A 20,524-nucleotide genomic window follows, 5' to 3' on the forward strand; every position below is an offset into this window, starting at 1 on the left:
ATGTCCCACAGGTAGTTAAATACCCAACAGGACTCACAGGTCTTTCATGTTCAGGCCTCTGCTTACCTTTGCAGGAAAATGTTAAGGGGCATTTCAGTCTTAAGGAAAGAGGTACAGCATTCATTTCATTTGAATCTCAGTTATGTTGGTTTCTAGCTCTTCATGCTTGAGAGAATTCCTTAGCTTCTTCCATGTGTTTCTCTTGCTTCATTTGTAATGTGGGGACAATACTTGGTATGAAGATTAACGATAATGAAAATGATAATGTAAAGGTCTTGACCCATGTTAAGTTCTAAATAAATGGCAGCTATTTAGTAATAGTATTGGTCAGACATACAAGGGAATAGAAAATAATACTAGCTGTCCATCGTTTCTACTGACACTGACTTAAGCTTCCATCCATTTTTATGCTGGGTGGGACTTGAGCAGCAGATTCCAGATGAAGAGTACTGGAGCCTTGCTCTGGGTCCCATTTGGGGATTTATCCCTATAATAAGATCATCTTTTTATTGTTAAGCCCCTTTTGGTAAGTGATCCAAAACTGGATGTTATTCTGCTGTATAGAAAGCTGTATTTATTAATTAGTGTGTTTTTATACTCATTGCTTGCCTTAAGGTGATCATCCATCCACTGATTTTTATTTAAGTACTAGTGGTTTTCTACTTCCTCTGTCTTTGTGCTTCAAATTCTGGCTTTACCATTCATGAAACAGAATGGGAAATAGATTCATTAAAAATCAGATTAGAATTTGTTACAAGAGAAAGCTGGGAAGTTTCTGCATTTAGTGCTTTGAAATGATGAATTGCTTTGTTTTAAATATTAAGACACCCATCAATGAAATATTTATGCATCATTTGCCTATTTAAATATCAATTCAATAATCAATTATTTAAGCTCTGATAAGTACCTGAAATCTTTCAATCAAGATCAAAGGAACTTTTAAGTTTGAATAAGGTATTGTACTGGAAATTTTACTGTCTTTTTAAGGTTCACTTTAAAAACCAGGTGCCTGTTTTATGTGAGTTCTTTGCTAAAATCATTTTTAAATGGCTTAAAAATCACTTGGACTTTTTTTTTTTCAAATTATCTTCTCCCAGTCCCTTAACATAAGGAAAGGGTGCCCTAACTTTGGGTGCAGTTATTGTATTCAAGTTTTAGTGACTTCATTCATTCATTTCTAAACTGTAAATGGAAGAAAAGTACATATTTTGTTAAGACCTACCTCGATACGTATGCGTTGATGAAGGGAATGATTTTGAAATGCCGGTTTTCACGTCCCTAGCTCTTCAGCGTTTGAAGAGTTAAATCCGGGGTTGGCTTCCGTCCCTAGCCCGGGAAGCTACTAGGGCTCGGAGCGTGACCTCCGCTGTTAACCCTCTGGGCCAACCGGCCCCCCAAAGGCGCCGGAACCGCCGGATTCCGCCCGAGGGGCGGGCCCACTCTGCCTGGCTTCTCCCGCGACCCCGCCCCTGCGCCGGCACCGCCGCGGCCTCCCTGGTAGTTGCTCGCGATGATGCAAACACTCACTTCCCGCATCCACTCCCCACAGAGGCCGCGGAGCCGGCGCCTGCCGGGCGCGCCGCCGAGCTGCGCGCCATGGGCAACATCCAGAAGAAGCTGACTGGCAAGAGCGAGGGCGGCAGGCGGCCGCAGAGGGGCGCGCCGCGGCGGGGCCGGGCGCCGGAGGCCGGCGCGGACAAGCGGGACCGGCCGCGGGCCCCGGCGACGGCGGGCGGCTCCAATGGGCACCCGGGCGGCGGGCGGCGCTCGGGGGGCCCCGCGGCCAGCGCGCCCCCTGGTCCCGGCGCGTCCCCCGGACCTGGCGCGCCGCCGGCGCCGGCGCCCGCCGCCCCACTCGGCCCCGCCGGCCTGAAGAGCCAGGGCAACGAGCTCTTTAAAAACGGGCAGTTCGCCGAGGCGGCTCTCAGGTACTCGGCGGTGATCGCGCAGCTGGAGCCTGCAGGTGAGTGAGCTTCGCCCACGGGGTCCCTGGCCCCTCGGGCTGCGGCTCGCGGGACCTAAAGGGGCCACCGCGGGAGAGGCGCGGGCCACCTCCCGATTGACAGGCGCTCGCCCTATAGGTTCCTTCCCAGTAGCCGAGGGCAGGGCAGGAGCGACTCCACCTCCGGGAGCTGTACCTTGGAACGCGTAGCGTGTGCCCGGGCGGGGCACGGTTGCCGCGGTCCCTTACGGGCTTGGCCTCTCTGGCCACTGCGGGCACAGGGAGGTCCTCGGAGCTGCATTAGCAGCGGGGTGTAGGACTGCAGTGCCGCGGGAGACCTCAGTTGTCTGTTGAACTGTGATTTCGCTAATGGATTTTAACTGTATTTAATTAAATGTGATTTTAGGAAGTGGAAATGCAGATGATCTAAGTATCTTATATTCAAATAGAGCAGCATGTTACCTAAAAGACGGAAATTGCAGTGGCTGCATTCAAGATTGTAACAGGTAAACTGCCCGTTTTCAGCTTTGTCAAGAGATTATCATTTCACTGTGATGAATGCAGTATTTAATATACTAAATTTTCTGCATAAGAGTCTAATTAAGACATTTAAGATGTGTTAATTGGTTAATACATAAAACTTGTAAATCCTTTCACATATATGAAGACAATTATAGAAGATTGTGCAAACTTTTTTCACTTCCACTGCTATCACCTTAATTCATACTCTTTTTCACATCAGTCTCAGAGTACTGGAGAAGCCTTCTAACTAGTCTCTCTGCTTCCTCCAATCCACTGTGGCATCAGAATAGCTTTTCCTGAAGCATTATTTTGTGCAGACTGTTTCAGCGGGTGTTCAGTGGCTCAGTATGGTCTTCTAGATAATTATAACCTCCTCTGTCACCACACTGCCCCCCAAAAAAGCTTTCTGCTCCCATTTGGTTCATATCTATAATGCCCTCTGTACATCTTTGCTTTTCAGAAATCCTTCCTCTTCAGCTTCCCCATCCTCTCTGCTTTCCTGATCACCTCGGGCTCCCTGGTCATCTGCATGGCTGTAATGCTTGCACTGTCACTCTCACACCTGTAGGTACTTATGTCATCCACTGCATTGGATTTTAAGCTCCCTGAGGTCAAGAATCATGTATTATAGGGTTGCATCCCTCAAGCACATTAGTCACCCATGGTACTCAACAAGTTACATGCTGAGATGGATGAATATATTTACATGAATAAAAAGTATCATATTACCATTAAATAATAAGCCTGCTTCAGGAGCCCTTTGGAAAGAAGCTACTATTAGTGCATCTAAAAAATAAGAAGCCATATGTACTGGTTTAGCCTTCACAGTTTTGGTTTACTCCTGTAGTCTGGTATAATTGTTAATATCATCCCCTTTCACTCTCAGAAGCCCTAGTTTGGACAGTAGCATGTGTGGACACCTTGATTATAAGGTAAACAGTTTTTTTTTCCATTGATAGTATCAGTTTATTGATATGGATAAAATCTTGCTGGTATCTGTGCCTGCAGTTTAAAAAGAAGGCCGTGAGCTGCTTGGATTTTTTGCCGATTTTACATATTCATATTTAAAATCAATAATATTTATATTCACATTGGTCTGACTCTAGACCCCACCTACTGCTGTGCTATCTCACACTAGCTAATTGTTAGGTTTTCAGGATCTTGTGAGTTGGTTGAAGTCAAGTTGGTAGTTGAAATCTGCCATGGTTGGAGTACTACTAATACCATGAAAATTGGCAAATGACCCAAACCTGGGCCTCTTTACTCAGGAGAGCCGGTTGTTAAACATTTACCGCTGCCCATAACTAACAACAAGACCACGTGTATTTGCAGATTATCAGGCACGTTGTGATTTGCAGCTAAGAACCTTCCAGTTCAAGTGTGTGATGGTAATATATTACCCTTCAGACTTGTCTGAGGTCTTCCTTCAGTGAGTGAGTTCAGGACTCTAGTTACAAACAGTGGACTCACTTTATCCTTAAGTGAGAGTAAGGTGGCAGACATTTTCTTGCTAAAATGTGTTGTTTCAGTGTAGACCCAGGAGGAAGTCACAGAGGAGACTCTGGGGTCAGGAGTGGGGGTGGGCACTAGAATGGAGGTTTGCCCTGGAGGAGAGCGGGAGATTGCCTGCAGGGGAGGGAGGGAGGGAGGGAGGTGGGTGGTGGTTTAGGTAAGGTGTCCTTAGTTAAAAGCTGTGTTCTAGGCTGAGGAATCTGGTTCTGCTGGTCAGTACTGACCTTTCTAGAAGCCGACCTACTTAGATGTTTTCTTTGATACCTGGTGTATGAGTCTCAGCATAAGGAGCATGGTGTGATTTTACGCCAAAGCAGCGATTCTCAAACTCATTTCAGTGCCAGGGAAACCATGATTTACTTATGTGAACATGTTGAACTATGGCTGTATTTAAATATGTATAAACTAGGAACCAATTATTAGCAGAAGGATGTCTGTTTTCTCTTCACCTGAAAAAGATTACATACATTTTAAAGGGAGCCTATTTTTTAGTTTTTCAGTTAATTATCTTTGCTCCTTGGAGAGTTGTTTCCTGTTGCAGGAGCGCTTATTACAAAACAAGTGGTAGCAGGATTCAAACAGCGGAAAAAGAAAAACTGCCCAGGGCAAAGTTTAAAATAAGGGAGAGGGGGAACCTATGAAATAACTTTGTATGCATTTTTGGGGGAAAGTCTTTGATTTTAAGTGTCTACACTCCTGGGGCCTACTCTGAAGCACTTCCCTTGAGCTCTTTCCCAGGGGCTTATGGAGAGCAGCTGCTGGGAGCATGAGGCTGTTTGAGGAGCTCAGTGGCTGCAGGCCCTGCCCTCTCCTCCCCTCAGCATCTCCAGGTTTCTAGGTTAGGCTTCCAGGTGAAGCATGAAACAGGGTTATGACACCTAAGAAAAGTTTAAAATCAAATGATTTTAAACAATAAAACAATTTCTAGAAATAATTCTAGAATTATTTCTAGAAATTCTAGAATTATTTCTAGAAATTACTTGTCATTCTCATAATTGCTTATCAGCTAAAAGAAAAATCTTCACTGTTCCCATCTGTCAGAGAATCTTTTTGGGTTATCTAAACCACATCAAAAATCTTTCACTGATTTTCCACTGAGGGTATTCTGACAGAATCAAGACGAATGAATGTTGCCTAGTAATTCTCTGCTTTTTCTCATCTTTGTTGCTCACAGACGAACTTGAAATTAGAAGACGATTTAAGAGTCTTACCTGTGTTAACTTGAATAGTTAAGCTTTTGTAAACTCTGGTTTAAAAGTTCTCTGTGTTTGTTTTTATGAATGGATGTGCTTTTTTTTTTTCTTTTTTTCTTCTAGTGGAATTCTCACTTAAAAGCTCACATTCATTTTCAGGATTGCGGTTAAAGAGAAAAAACCTTGCATTTACTTGGCTGGGCAGTGCTAAAAATTAAATGCATCATCTCATTCAGTTTTAGATTCCACGCCTACCTCAGGTCTCTCTTGTGGATAAATAGCACCTTGGGTGTTGGAAGTCTTTGGTAAAATGGGGGTAGTCTTGTGTTTGTGACCTATATTTATAATCACTGTGTAGTTAATATTCCCTAAGCATTTAACTAAGGTAGATTTAAGGCAGTGGTACAGATGCCCAGAAACCTGTTTTCTAGTGTTTGAGTGTTTTTAATGGACTTTAATTTTATTTTTAAAATAACTTTTACTGGTCGCAAGAGTAATACATACCTATTATACAAAAAAGTCTTAAAACCCAGTACAACGCAAAGAAGATCATTAAAATCATCCCCAATCCTAACACTTAGGCAAAGCAAAATTGGTTATTTTTCAAAGAAATGAAGCTAATTAGGTTTAATGACATTTCTAGAACAAATTCTATGATACACAGCTGAGGAACACACCCAGTTGAGTATCTGTAAGATGTAGAGCAGCGGTCCCCAGCCTTTTTGGCACCAGGGACCAGTTTCGCGGAAGACAACTTTTCCTCGGATTGGGGGGATGGTTCAGGAAGTAATGCAAGGGGCTGCGAAGATGGGGAGCGGCAGATGAAGCTTCACTTGCTCATCCACCGTTCACCTCCTGCTGTGCAGACTGGCTCCTAACAGGCCGTGGACCGGTACCGGTCCGTGGCCCACGGGTTGGGGATCCCTGAATGGCAGGTGACTCTGAGTTCCTTTATCTGTGGTGCTCTTGTTTCTGTTCGTGGTAGAAAGCGTGTAGGCCCTGCAGGTTCATTTGGGAGGGGTTTGCTGAGTCCCTCCAGTGGCCTGGCAGTGATCTAGGCACTGGGATACAGTGGTGATCAGCTCCCGCAACGCCAGTGCTTTCCTGCAGCTTAAATTCAGAAGAATGGGCACGTGGGCAGACTGCTCCCTGTGTCTCTCCGTTTCCTCACCTGCAACATGAACATGTTACTATTTACCTTGCAGGCTTGTTGTGACATTAGATGAGAATGTCTGCAGAGACTAGCAATGGCAGATGTTGTCGGAGCTTCCTCCTTCCAGATCACTGTAGACAGGTATAGACAGCAGATCTCTAGGACTGTTGGGGAAAAAGTCAAGAAGCCCTCACTCGTGCTTTTCCTGAAGCAAGTTAAATGTCTGATCTATAAACTGCTCATGCATAAGAATTACCAGAAGAGCAAACCTTTATGCCCGCTGTGGGCAGTCTGGCACGGAGATTTGTTAGTGGATTATTAGCTCTTCATAGGATCTCTGCACGGAGTACTTCTTTACAGTTTCAGCTGATTTTGTTAAAACTAAGAGTACAATAGTTTTCATTCATAAATACAATCTTTTGATTGTATTCTTTGTTTCAGAATATAATGAAGTGCCTTAAGTAGTGAGGTAGCTTTAAGCAGTTACTTCAGACAAAACCAAGGAACATAACCTTGAAATACATCTCTAGTGATATTGGAAATGCTTCATAGGCTAAAAAGTACAAGGTGAAAATTCATGACTTACAAGAAATTATTGGGTACTTACTCCCTTGATTTCCTCGGGTCTATGTTTGAAGCCCTTTGGCAGCAAATAAATCATAATCAACTGTATTAAGTTTTGGAGAGCTTATTTTCAAAATGCAGTGTAGGTTTTGTGGTTCTGTGCTAAGTGCCTTATTAAATACATGGGTGCAAATAAAAATTTTCCTTTTAATCTGTCAATAACAAGAACCTGTTGAAAGCCTACTCTGTGCTTGGTGCCATGATAGGCTCTGCTAGTACACAGGGGAGTGGGAGGGAGGGCACCGCCTGCTCTCGGGGAGTTCAGTCTCACTGGGGGAAAGAGCAGGCTTCGATACTGTTTTAAAAGAAAGGAAGTAACCACAGATTTGATTGCTCTGCTACTCTGGGTTTGCCTTTCTGGTATGTTGCCAGATCCCCAAGGTAAAATATCAGATATGAATGCATGTGAGAGTCCAGTCCTATCGGATACATTCAGTTAGCGTAAGTAAGGGAGTAATTTTCAAAACAAATGACAGTGTAATATTTCTGTCTCCTTTAGGGCTCTGGAACTTCGTCCATTCTCAATCAAGCCTCTTCTTCGACGAGCAATGGCCTATGAAGCTTTAGAGCAGTATCAGAAAGCTTATGTGGATTATAAAACAGTGTTGCAAATAGACTGCGGAATCCAGATAGCAAATGACAGTGTTAACAGGTAACCTGATCAGAGGCAGCCGCCTGAGGTCTAGTTGTTTTCTAATGGAATGAGATTTTATTTTCCTCCCCTCCTTCAAGAACGATGTCAAAGTGTAGACGTGTTCTTTGTTATTGGCATTACATGAATGATTGTCTTCTTTCATTCCTTCAAAACCAAATGGTTTTGATGGATATCTTCATGGGCCTGCTAGATATTTGTGTTATGTGCCCTTTAAATAGACACTCATCTAGGATGAGTATTAACTTAAAATGGCAAAATAGCACAGAATTTGGTTCTAATTTATATTATGACCTATTTACCCCCTGGGTGAGAATGGGAAGGTAAGAATTTCCAGACTTCATAAATTGCTTTCAGGTGAACTTTGAAAATTACTACTTGGATAACATTTCTAGGTATGTAGAATATTTTTCTGGTCCCATTTGTCCAAAGTATAATTTCTTCCAAGTATGTGTATAGTACACTGAGCCTTGTGTTGGTCTAGCGTACCATGCCCCACTCCCCACAAAAAGACAGAAAGGGAAAAAAAAAAAAATGACATAGCCTCTGTCTTTAAGTAAACTAGAACATAGCTGGGGGGAACAACTTAACATAAGACAGATTCTCCCCGAGTGTGAACATTAGTGAGGTGGGGATCACAGAGAGGTGAGGCTACCTTTGTCTGTGTGGGCCACAGTTGTTGGAGAGGTGAAGGGCGTTGAGAGACCACGAGGGGACCTTGAACAAAGCTATGGAAAATGAGAATGGCAGGTTTCGGATTAATTCCTTTTTTGAGATCCTGCCTTACCTCCCCACGTGGTCCCACTGCACTTTGGAGAAAAACTCTTGGAAAGATCCGTGTGGAGAGTGGGCTTGGTGCTTCTACTCTGGTCGCTCAGGACCTGTCTGGTCCCAGCCTGTCCGGAAGTAAAGGGTAGATATTGGTTATTGGATCTGAGTGGGACCAGATGGAACCGTGGGCATTCACAGCTTGGTCTCCATCCTGTAAAATCAGGCGTGTCACTGAGAGCTCTCCTAGCCTTTTCTCCTGCTGCACAGCTGCCTCGCTGCACGTCATCTGCTGCCTCCTCATATGTGTCTGAAGGCTCTTCTTCCCCCTTTTTGTCTGGTTAATTCCTTCTTGTCCCGAAGAAGAGGACTTTCCCTGATCCACCATCTCCCCAGCACACGTGCCCTTCAGGCTCCTCTCCTACCACCTATGCCTTCTTTCCATATTGTTTGTAAATTCTCTGCCTTCTCTTTTTGTAAAGTTCTTTTTCTCTTATTCTTCTAGGAGTTCCTGGAGGTCGGGGTTGTGTTTTATCTGTCTCTGTAGTTGCGGTACTTTGTACAGTAGGCATCCTCAGTAAAATTGCGTGGAATGAATGCATTCTCCAACAGACAGAGCGTGGCTCCCCCATGCTGTGGAATTCTGCTCTTAATTTGCCCATCCTCTGTGTGGGAGTCTCCGAGATGGTTGGGGAAAGTAGGATCTTTTCCCAGGGTTAGGGGTTCTCATGAAACAAAGAAGCATCTGACAGAGAGACAAGGGGCCTGTTGAGGAGGTGTTTTAGGAAATCTGGTTCATAATGATAGGCTGAATGGTCTGAAGGGAGGAATTTATGTCTGAAAGACTGGGCATTCACATTTCTGAACCTTCTGCATTATACTTTGTTAAAATATTGAAGTAAAATTCACATAACAGCTAAATTAACTATTTTAAGGTGTACAGTTTAGCAGCCTTCAGTACACTCACAGTGTTGTGCAGCCACCACCTTTAACTAGTTCCAAAATATTTCATCCCCAAAGGGAAACTCTGTCCCCCTTAAGCAGCCACTCCTCATTCTGCCTTTCCAAGCACCTGACCTGCTGTCTCTATGGATTTACCCTTTCTGGATAGTTCATATAAATAGAATCATACAATATGTACCTTTGGTGTCTGGCTTATTTCACTTAGCATAATGTTTTCAAGGTTGGTCCGCGGTGTGGCATGTGTGTTGACGTCATTTCTTTTTATGACTGAATAATATTCTGTTGTATGGATGTATCACATTGTGTTTATCCATTCATCCGTTGATGGACCTTTCAGCTGTTTGCACCATTTGGCTGTTGTGAATAGTGCTGCTCTGAACATTCACGTGCAAGGTTTTGTTTGCATACGTGTTTTCAGTTCCTTTTGGCGTACACCTAGGCATGGAATTGCTGGGTCATGTGGTAATTCTGTTTAGCTTTTTGAGGACTGTATTGTAATTTTTATATGTACTCAAGAAGGTTCTTTTACACAAATTGACTTTTAAGACTCATTCATGTTTTTTAATTGAATGGCTCTTGCTGATATGTCGTTTTATAAGATGAGGAGGCTTTGTCTGGTTTTGCCATATATATCTTCTATAAAATATCCATTTAGAAAATTTCACTATACCTTTTCATGAATCCCATATTTATGCTTGCTTTGCCACCAAAGCCACAGCAGCTTTTTTTTTTCTTAAATTTAAACATCTGTGCCTATTTTGTATGTGTCTTCCATTAACCATATCCCTCCCCAGGAATCTTACGTGTTACATTTCCCTGCATATACTTATTTATTCCCAGGCAACACATCATCTCTTTTCAGCTGCTTCTTCCTTACCTCTCTGCTGGTAATACAAGTTTTGCTTGAAAATTCTTTTTTTCTAAAATTTTCTTTCTTTTTCTTCTGCTGTTGTGGGTGGTTATACATTTATTTTTTCAAATTTATTTTTTACACTAAAATATATGAGATGTGGTTATCATAGCCAAAGATCACTATTGAAATTTCGGTTTATGAAATTGCAGGGAAAGTGTATGTATTACATTTGCCTCTATATAAATATAAAATAGTTTTCACAGAAAAAGTACTACTGAGCTAACTAATTGGAATGCATTCTACTAATTACCAGTAACTTTATCAGTCTTGGGGACCACCTTTTTAAAATTATTTATTTATTTTTAACATCTTTACTGGAGTATAATTGCTTTACAATGGTGTGTTAGTTTCTGCTTTATAACAAAGTGAATCAGCTATACATATACATATATCCCCATATCTCCTCCCTCTTGAGTCTCCCACCCTCCCTATCCCACCTCTCTAGGTGGTCACAAAGCACCGAGCTGATCTCCCTGTGCTATACAGCTGCTTCCCACTAGCTAGCTGTTTTACATATGGTAGTGTATATATATCCGTGCCACTCTCTCACTTCATCCCAGCTTACCCTTCTCCCTCCCCGTGTCCTCAAGTCCATTCTCTACTTCTGCATCTTTATTCCTGTCCTGCCCTCAGGTTCTTCAGAAGCTTTTCTTTTTTTTTTTTAATTTAGATTCCATATATATGTGTTAGCATACGGTATTTGTTTTCCTCTTTCTGACTTACTTCACTCTGTATGACAGACTCTAGGTCCATCTACCTCACTAGAAATAATTCAATTTTGTTTCTTTTTATGGCTGAGTAATATTCCATTGTGTATATGGAATATTTTATCCATTTTATCAACATCATCTTTATCCATTCTTCTGTCAGTGGACACTTAGGTTGCTTCCGTGTCGTGGCTATTGTAAATAGAGCTGCAGTGAACATTGGGGTACATGACTCTTTTTGAATTATGGTTTTCTCAGGGTATATGCCCTGTAGTGGGATTGCTGGGTCGTATGGTAGTTCTATTTTTAGTTTTTTAAGGAACATCCATACTGTTCTCCATAGTGGCTGTATCAATTTACATTCCCACCAACAGTGCAAGAGGGTTCCCTTTTCTCCAAACCCTCTCCAGCATTTATTGTTTGTAGATTTTTTGATGATGGCCATTCTGACTGGTGTGAGGTGATACCTCATGGTAGTTTTGATTTGCATTTCTCTAATGATTAGTGATGTTGAGCATCCTTTCATGTGTTTGTTGGCAATCTGTATATCTTCTTTGGAGAAATGTCTCGTTTTTTTAATTTTTATTTTTATTTCCAGTTCTCTAGGAGGTGGGTCAAAAAGGATCTTGCTGTGATTTATGTCATAAGAGTGTTCTGCCTATGTTTTCCTCTAAGAGTTTTATAGTGCCTGGCCTTACATTTAGGTCTTTAATCCATTTTGAGTTTATTTTTGTGTATGGTGTTAGGGAGTATTCTAATTTCATTCTTTTACACGTAGCTGTCCAGTTTTCCCAGAACCACTTATTAAAGAGGCTGTCTTTTCTCCATTGTATATTCTTGCCTTTATCAAAAATAAGGTGACATAGGTGCGTGGGTTTATCTCTGGGTTTTCTATCCTGTTCCATTGATCTGTATTTCTGTTTTTGTGCCAGTACCATGCTCTCTTTGATTACTGTAGCTTGGTAGTATAGTCTGAAGTCAGGGAGCCTGATTCCTCCAGCTCCATTTTTCTTTCTCAAGATTCCTTTGGCTATTTGGGGTCTTTTGTGTTTCCATACGAATTGTGCAATTTTTTGTCCTAGTGCTGTGAAAAATAACATTGGTAGTTTGATAGGGATTGCATTGAATCTGTAGATTGCTTTGGGTAGTATAGTAATTTTCACAATGTTGATTCTTCCAATCCAAGAACATGGTATATCTCTCCATCTGTTTGTATCATTAATTTCTTTCATCAGTGTCTAATAGTCTTCTGCATACAAGTCTTTTGTCTCCTTAGGTAGGTTTATTCCTAGGTATTTTATTCTTTTTGTTGCAGTGGTAAATAGGAGTGTTTCCTTAATTTCTCTTTCAGATTTTTCATCATTAGTGTATAGCAATGCCAGAGATTTCTGTGCATTAATTTTGTATCCTGCTACTTTACCAAATTCATTGATTAGCTCTCGTAGTTTTCTGGTAGCATCTTTAGGATTCTCTATGTATAGTATCATGTCATCTGCAAACAGTGACAGCTTTACTTCTTTTCTGGTTTGGATTCCTTTTATTTCTTGTTCTTCTCTGATTGCTGTGGCTAAAACTTCCAAAACTATGTTGAATAACAGTGGTGAGAGTGGGCAACGTTGTCTTCTTCCTGATCTTAGTGGAAATAGTTTCAGTTTTTCACTACTGAGGACGACGTTGGCTGTGGGTTTGTCATATATGGCCTTTATAATGCTGAGGTAAGTTCCATCTGTGCCTACTTCCCGGAGCGTTTTTATCATAAATGGGTGTTGAATTTTGTTAAAAGCTTTTTCTGCATCTATTGAGATGATCATATGGTTTTTATTCATTTTGTTAATATGGTTTATCACATTGTTCGATTTGCGTATATTGGAGAATCCTTGCATTCCTGGGATAAACCCCACTTGATCATGGTGTATGATACTTTTTTGTTGTTTGTTTGTTTGTTTGTTCTTTTGCTGTACGCGGGCCTCTCACTGTTGTGGCCTCTCCCGTTGCAGAGCACAGGCTCCAGACGCGCAGGCTCAGTGGCCATGGCTCACGGGCCTAGCCGCTTCGCGGCATGTGGGATCTTCCCGGACCAGGGCAAGAACCCGTGTCCCCTGCATTGGCAAGTGGACTCTCAACCACTGCGCTGCCAGGGAAACCCAAGTGTATGATACTTTTAATGTACTGTTGGATTCTGTTTGCTTATATTTTGTTGAGGATTTTTGCATCTGTGTTCATCAGTGATATTGGCCTGTAGTTTTCTTTCTTTGTGACATCTTTGTCTGGTTTTGGTATTAGGGTGATGGTGGCCTGGTAGAATGAGTTTGGGAGTGTTCCTCCCTCTGCTATATTTTGGAAGAGTTTGAGAAGGATAGGTGTTAGCTCTTCTATAAATATTTGATAGAATTCGCCTGTGAAGCCATCTGATCCTGGGCTTTTGTTTGTTGGAAGATTTTTGATCACAGTCTCAGTTTCAGTGCATGTGATTGGTCTGTTTATATCTTCTGTTTCTTTCTGGTTTAGTCTCAGAGGGTTGTGCTTCTCTAAGAATTTGTCCATTTCTTCCAGGTTGTTCATTTTATTGGCATATAGTTGCTTGTAGTAATCTCTCATGATCTTTTGTATTTCTGCGGTGTCAGTTGTTACTTCTCTTTTTTCACTTCTAATTCTATTGATTTGAGCCTTCTCCCTTTTTTTCTTGATGAGTCTGACTAATGGTTTAACAATTTTGTTTATCTTCTCAAAGAACCAGCTTTTAGTTTTATTGATCTTTGCCATTGTTTCCTTCATTTCTTTTTCATTTATTTCTGATCTGATATTTATGATTTCTTTCCTTCTGCTAACTTTGTGGGGTTTTTTGTTCTTCTTTCTCTAATTGCTTTAGGTGTAAGGTTAGGTTGTTGCAGATGTTTCTTGTTTCTTGAGGTAGGATTGTATTGCTATAAACTTCCCTCTTAGAACTGATTTTGCTGCATCCCATAGGTTCCAGGTCTTTGTGTTTTCATTGTCATTTGTTTCTAGGTATTTTTTGATTTCCACTTTGATTTCTTCAGTGATCTCTTGGTTATTAAGTAGTAAGTATACTGTTTAGCCTCCACGTGTTTGTATTCTTTATAGATTTTTTCCTGTAATTAATATCTAGTCTCATAGTATTGTGGTCAGAAAAGATACTTGATGCGATTTCAATTTTCTTAAATTTACCAAGCCTTGATTTGTGACCCAAGATATGATCTATCCTGGAGAATGTTCCATGAGCACTTGAGAAGAAAGTGTGTTCTGTTGTTTTGGGATGGAATGTCCTATAAATATCAATTAAGTCCATCTTGTTTAATGTATCATTTAAAGCTGTGTTTCCTTATTTATTTTCATTTTGGATGATCTGTCCATTGGTGAAAGTGGGGTGTTAAAGTCCCCTACTATGATTGTGTTACTGTCGCTTTCCCCTTTTATGGCTGTTAGCATTTGCCTTATGTATTGAGGTGCTCCTATGTTGGATGCATAAATATTTACAATTGCTATATCTTCTTCTTGGATTGAGCCCTTGATCATTATGTAGCGTCCTTCTTTGTCTCTTGTAACAGTCTTTATTTTAAAGTCTATTTTGTCTGATATGAGAATTGCTGCTCCAGTTTTCTTTGGATTTCCACTTGCATGGAATATCTTTTTCCATCCCCTTTCAGTCTGTATGTGCCCCTAGGTCTGAAATGGGTCTCTTGTAGACAGCATATATATGGATCTGTTTTGGTATCCATTCAGCCAGTCTGTGTCTTTTGGTTGGAGCATTTAATCCATTTACATTTAAGGTAGTTATCGATATGTATGTTTTTATTACCCATTGTTTTCAGTTTGTTATTGTAGGTCTTTTCCTTTTCTTGTGTTGCCTGCCTAGAGAAGTTCCTTTAGTATTTGTTGTAAAGGTCGTTTGGTGGTGCTAAATTCTCTCAGGTTTTGCTTGTCTGTAAAGGTTTTAATTTCTCCGTCGAATCTGAATGAGATCCTTGCTGGGTAGAGTAATCTTGGTTGTAGTTTTTTCCCTTTCATCACTTTAGATATGTCCTGCCACTCCTTTCTGGCTTGCAGAGTTTCTGCTGAAAGATCAGCTGTTAACCTTATGGGGAGTCCCTTGTATGTTATTTGTTGTTTTTCCCTTGTTGCTTTTAATATTTTTCTTTGTATTTAATTTTTGATTGATTAATGTGTGTCTTGGCATGTTTCTCCTTGGATTTATCCTATATGGGACTCTCTGTGCTTCCTGGACTTGATTAACTATTTCCTTTCCCATATTAGGGAAGTTTTCAACTATAATCTCTTCAAATATTTTCCCAGTCCCCTTCTTTTTCTTTTCCTCTTCTGGGACCCCTATAATTCAAATGTTAGTGCATTTAATGTTGTCCCAGGGGTCTCTGAGACTGTCCTCAATTCTTTTCATTCTTTTTTCTTTATTCTGCTCTGCGGTGGTTATTTCCATCAATTTATTTTCCAGGTCACTTATCCGTTCTTCTGTCTCAGTTATTCTGCTGTTGATTCCTTCTAGAGAATTTTTATTTCATTTATTGTGTTGTTCATCATTGTTTGTTTGCTCTTTAGTTCTTCTAGGTCCTTGTTAAACGTTTCTTGTATTTTCTCCATTCTATTTCCAAGTTTTTGGATCATCTTTACTCTCATTACTCTGAATTCCTTTTCAGATAGACTGCCTATTTCCTCTTCATTTGTTTGGTCTGGTGGGTTTTTACCTTGCTCCTTCATCTGCTATGTGTTTCTCTGTCTTCTCATTTTGCTTATCTTACTGTGTTTGGGGTCTCCTTTTTGCAGGCTGCAGGTTCGTAGTTCCTGTTGTTTTTGGTGTCTGTCCCCGGTGGCTATGGTTGGCTCAGTGGGTTGTGTAGGCTTCCCTGTGGAGGTGACTAGTGCCTGTGTTCTGGTGGATGAGGCTGGATCTTGTCTTTCTGGTGGGTGGGAACCACCTTTTTTTTGAAACCAGATTTTTCCCAAAGACATAATTCAGTTTTGTTTTAAAATCTAAGTATGATATTTTGTAAGTTTAAAGTGATGAGAAAGTGATAATCCGGGATGTTATTTCAATATTATGATAGCCATTAGCAAATGTCATTAATACAAGGGCCCTCGTAGTAGACTGCAATATCCTATTCTTTCATCTTTATGCATATGAAAACAAAAAGAGTGGATAATTTTAGAGATGTAAAAAAACACAAGGTAAAGAGTATCTTAACCACAGGTAAATGTTTCTAGAAGAAGCACTATTCCATGTAACTGCTACTCCTCATCACTTTTAACAGCCAGGGTTATATACCTGTGTTTTGTATACACTTTGGGCATAGAAATTCCAAAGTAATTCTGATTATTCTCAAGAGTAGTACATTATCAATTTAGTAATTATATGAAATGTTATGCAGGGGATATTTCTTCTAGGCCTCCTAACTTTCAGTTTTATACTTCACTTTTTTTAAAATTAAAATTCTATTGCATATACATTAAAAATTTTTTAAACTAATTAGAAATGTCTTAATTTTTTCTTGTGATGCAAAAAGGATCTAAAGTTACATAGTTTGGGGCAATTTTTTTTTTTTTTTTTTTTTGTGGTATGCAGGCCTCTCACTGTTGTGGCCCCTCCCGTTGCGGAGCACAGGCTCCGGACGCGCAGGCTCAGCGGCCATGGCTCACGGGCCCAGCCGCTCCGCGGCATATGGGGTCTTCCCAGACGGGGGCACGAACCCATGTCCCCTGCATCGGCAGGCGGACTGTCAACCACTGCGCCACCAGGGAAGCCCTGGGGCAATTTTTAAGAGTCCTTTTTAAGACTGTTTATGTGGATAGCAAATGGCTTGATTGTGTACTTTCTACAGGGAAGTACAGAAATGCATCGCATTTGTACATTTTACTCTTGATATGACCTCCAGTCATGTAGAAAGCAAATTGCATGATCAACAGAGGAATCTGGTTTTCTTTTTAGGATAACAAAAATCCTCATGGCCCTGGATGGACCAAGCTGGCGGGAGAAGCTGTCGCCCATTCCTGCTGTGCCCACTTCCGCACAGTTGCGAGCTTGGCGGCCTGTGGCAGAGACGCCGCCAGACCAAGTGGGAGGTTCCTGCAGCCATCACCAACCGGGCATCACAGGTAGGGGAAGCCTATACTTATTTCTTCTGAGGGTTATCGGGAGCTGTGCATATATTTTCACAGTAAAGCAGAAGGATAAGTGCCTGAACTTAGGCATCCGCTATGGGTTTAAGTTAAGACCCTGTTCTCCCTCTTTCTAACTGCAGAGTCTTAGGAAGTTGCCCCATACCTCCAGTGTTTGTATATGAAAGGGGGAAATATGAGTAGCTGTCTCATGGAGTTATTCTCAGGAATAAATGGAGAGTTGCATATGAAATACTTAGCACATGTGCTGACTGTGTAAGCTTATAGTAGCCTCTTAATAAACGTTAAGTCAGCATTATTTTTAAAATAAGAAAAAAGAATTGAGTAGCATATAGTTCTCTACACACCATGTATGTGGCAAGGCTAGTTTAATGAGATTGATGTTTTTGAAATAATCAAGCAAAATAAAGCCCTACGAATCACCCTGGCTACTGTGATGAGATTCAGTTATAGAAAGCCAAGGAAGGAAGAGATAGGGGCATTAAGAAACTACCATAATAATCCAGTCAAGAGATAAGGGTGGCTTGAATAAAGAGGGTAGTAGAAGAGGTAGTGAGAATTATTAGATTCTAGTTACAATTTAAAGGTAAAGCTGACTAGTTGGATGTGGGAGAAGAGCTACAGATAATTTCAGGGTTTCTGTCTTGAGAAAGTAGAAGGATGGAAGTGCCATTTATTAGATGGGAAAACCGCAGAAAAATTAGATTTGGAACAATCAAGAGCTCAATTGTGGACACATCAAGTTCAGAAAACCTACTAGACATTCAAAAGAACTTAGAGTTTGAGAGGGGAGGGAGGTTGTATTGACATATAAACTTGAAAGCAGGCAGGTTATAAATGATATTTCAAGTTATGAGGTTAGATGAGATCACCAAGGTTTTACAAAGTATAATTGAGAGATCTAAAAATTAAGTCTTAGGGAATGCCATCATTTATTATAAGAACTTCTATGTACTTCCATATGAATTTTATAAATCTCACCATGCAGAAATTCTAGAATGCCAAAGATGCAAGGCTTTAATTTAAAACATCGTTTGGTTGTTTACATTTAAGGTTGGGGATAGGGCTATATAACATCTGACTTTGGTTTTACAAAGCAGAGAGGGAGTAGGAACAAAAATTGTTACTCTGTAGTAGCACCTTTCTCCCATCCTGTGGAGTGTTTTGGGGAACATGCCCAGGAAGATCTCTATTAAGTAACAACAAGAAAGTAAACATTTTTTTCAGGCTGTGCCACCATGCCAAGGGAAGGGACCAGAGCCTCACAAACCATGAAACGACTGACAGAAGTTGGGATCACATGGATCCTTGTAATTTAATCCCAATTTTCTTATAAAATAAACTATAGGTTTTCCAAAAAAAAAAAAAAAAGCCCTACAACATATATCTAGCAGTACCTCCTTCTGCCTTGTATCGTAGTTGTTCACATCCATACATACATCCTCACAGTGCTTATCTCAGAACTTTGTGCAGAGTGTTTAATGTGGCTTCACGCTTGCCTTCTGCTTGAAAGCTGGCTGAGGCTCCATTTCTCCTGCCTGCTTTAGGAACCCCATGTGTGTCTGTGTCGAGCTTCATCTTGCAGACATGCTGAGCCGTGATGTCCCAATGGCTCACCCTTTTCATTGCCTAGAAAGAAGATGCCGGGAACTTCTGCCAAGGCTTTTAGATGGTTCAGCAGTCCTGGGAAAAACATGGAGATCTCTAGCTTCTAGAATCCATTATGAATGGGGCCTGGCACAAAGCATTTACTCAGTAAAGGGTAGCTATTCATTACTAATAACGTGCATATACTAACCATACTATAGATATGTGATAGTGAATCATGAGCACAAGAATAATCAGCTCTTTCTGTTCATATTTGTGTACTAATTATTAGTGAGACTGGATACCAAAGACTTGAAAACAATGTAGGAAGAAAAGCTTGAGGAAAGTTTTTCAGCAAATTGGAAGAAAAAAAATCCTCTGTAATATTCTGTTTTAGAGCTTAGATGTACCAAGATTTATGGGGACTGTCATTTGGCCACATAGTGTGAGTTATTTGAAACATGAAACATTAGGCAGAGATATTCTGTAATTTGAAATAAAGGATGAAAAGTTAATATGTCATGCCATTTGTGCAGAGGGGCAAATAAGATTATTTTTTACATTCCAGGTTTATACTATAAATTCAGTACATCTATCAAGATTTTTAGATCACAGAATTTAAAGGCATATTTTAAAATTTGTTATGCAATTTTATTTTCTATCAAGATACTCCACAGAGTAAAGTTATTACATAGATTTAAAACTTTAAATTTTAACATTTTATGTATGTTAGAAAACTTTGGTTGCAAGTAACAGAATATCTGTTGACTTACAACTGTAAGGAATAGTTTTGGCTCAAGTAACTGAAAGGGCCCAGACAGGCTCTAAAATCAGGCACAACTTGTCAGGGCTCAGGCTCTGGCCAGAAATAAGAGAAATGTAGCAGTTTTAGACTTCATGTCTGCACATATCAATGTCCAAAAGGAGAGAGACACCATTGCTTTTGGTGGCATTAATTTAAGAATGAGGAGATATGTTGCCCCAAAGACCCAGCTTTTTTAGCCTGTTATTCTGTTGGCTGAGCTCTGTTGGTATTTATTCTAATGGGTCATGTGCCCATTGCTGAACCCCTCCCTGTAATGAAGAAATGCCATGCCATGAGTTCCCGATCAGTGGGGTCAGCTTCCCCTGGACACATGGGCTGAGTAGGAGAGGAGTGATAGCTGAATGAATGTTGAGGTACCCTTAGGAAGAAGGAAATGGATCCTGAGTGAGGAGTCAGCCATGCTCACTGCAAGATAATAGGCAATAGTAATAGTTGGGACTCTGATCGCAGATAACAGAAAACCCAACCATTAATGTCTTCAGCAAAAGAGGTTGTTTATCGGCACCCCTTGTGGAAAAGGCCACAAGTAGGATGGCTGCAGGGATGACTGGATTCGGCACTCAGAGGTTATTCGTTAGCTGTCTGTCTTGGCCTCTCTCTTGCTCTGTTGGCCCCATTCTCAGACAGATTCTCCCCTTGCATCGCACGATGGCAAAATAGCTCCTCCTTTTATCCTCACATTCCACGGCAAAGAGCAAGAATTACCTTACCAGAAGCTGCTACTAAAATCTTATTGTAGCTCATTGGCTCTCATAGGTCCATTCCTGACCAATTAGATTATTGCGGCCAAGGGAACATAGTGTGCTGGTTAGTAAAACAAAGATTACTCCGAAAGGTAGGGCTAGGGTGGGATTTGCTTTACTTAAACCTTAGGAGCAGAGAGTGGAGGAGGTGTGATTCCAAGGAAACTCGGACTGTTGGAAGATGTCTAATTCAGGCTTTAATGGGTTTGTTTGTTCACTTTTCATGAAATAGTTACTACACCAAACACTAGATATTTCTATCTCCAGCAGAG

The 20,524-nt window shown here is 40.9% G+C and overlaps 1 protein-coding gene across 4 annotated transcripts in view; it reads left to right on the top strand.

The window, feature by feature from the left end:
* Positions 1 to 20,524, top strand: part of SPAG1 (sperm associated antigen 1) — a 99,773-nt gene that overhangs the window by 69,066 nt on the left and 10,183 nt on the right. For 3 of the 4 annotated variants that reach the window (XM_027131507.1, XM_027131506.1, XM_027131509.1), the window contains 5 exons: positions 1,550 to 1,963; positions 2,349 to 2,448; positions 7,446 to 7,598; positions 16,906 to 17,072; positions 18,730 to 18,858. In XM_027131507.1, coding sequence (XP_026987308.1) covers positions 1,550 to 1,963; positions 2,349 to 2,448; positions 7,446 to 7,598; positions 16,906 to 17,072; positions 18,730 to 18,858 — 963 coding nt within the window. The remainder of the gene's footprint in view (positions 1 to 1,549; positions 1,964 to 2,348; positions 2,449 to 7,445; positions 7,599 to 16,905; positions 17,073 to 18,729; positions 18,859 to 20,524) is intronic. The other variant, XM_027131508.1, reaches the window with a different exon arrangement.

The sequence above is a fragment of the Aethalodelphis obliquidens genome, unplaced genomic scaffold (assembly GCF_003676395.1).
Source record: "Aethalodelphis obliquidens isolate GAN/ISIS:26980383/991018 unplaced genomic scaffold, ASM367639v1 scaffold39, whole genome shotgun sequence".
Taxonomy (NCBI): Eukaryota; Metazoa; Chordata; class Mammalia; order Artiodactyla; family Delphinidae; genus Aethalodelphis; species Aethalodelphis obliquidens.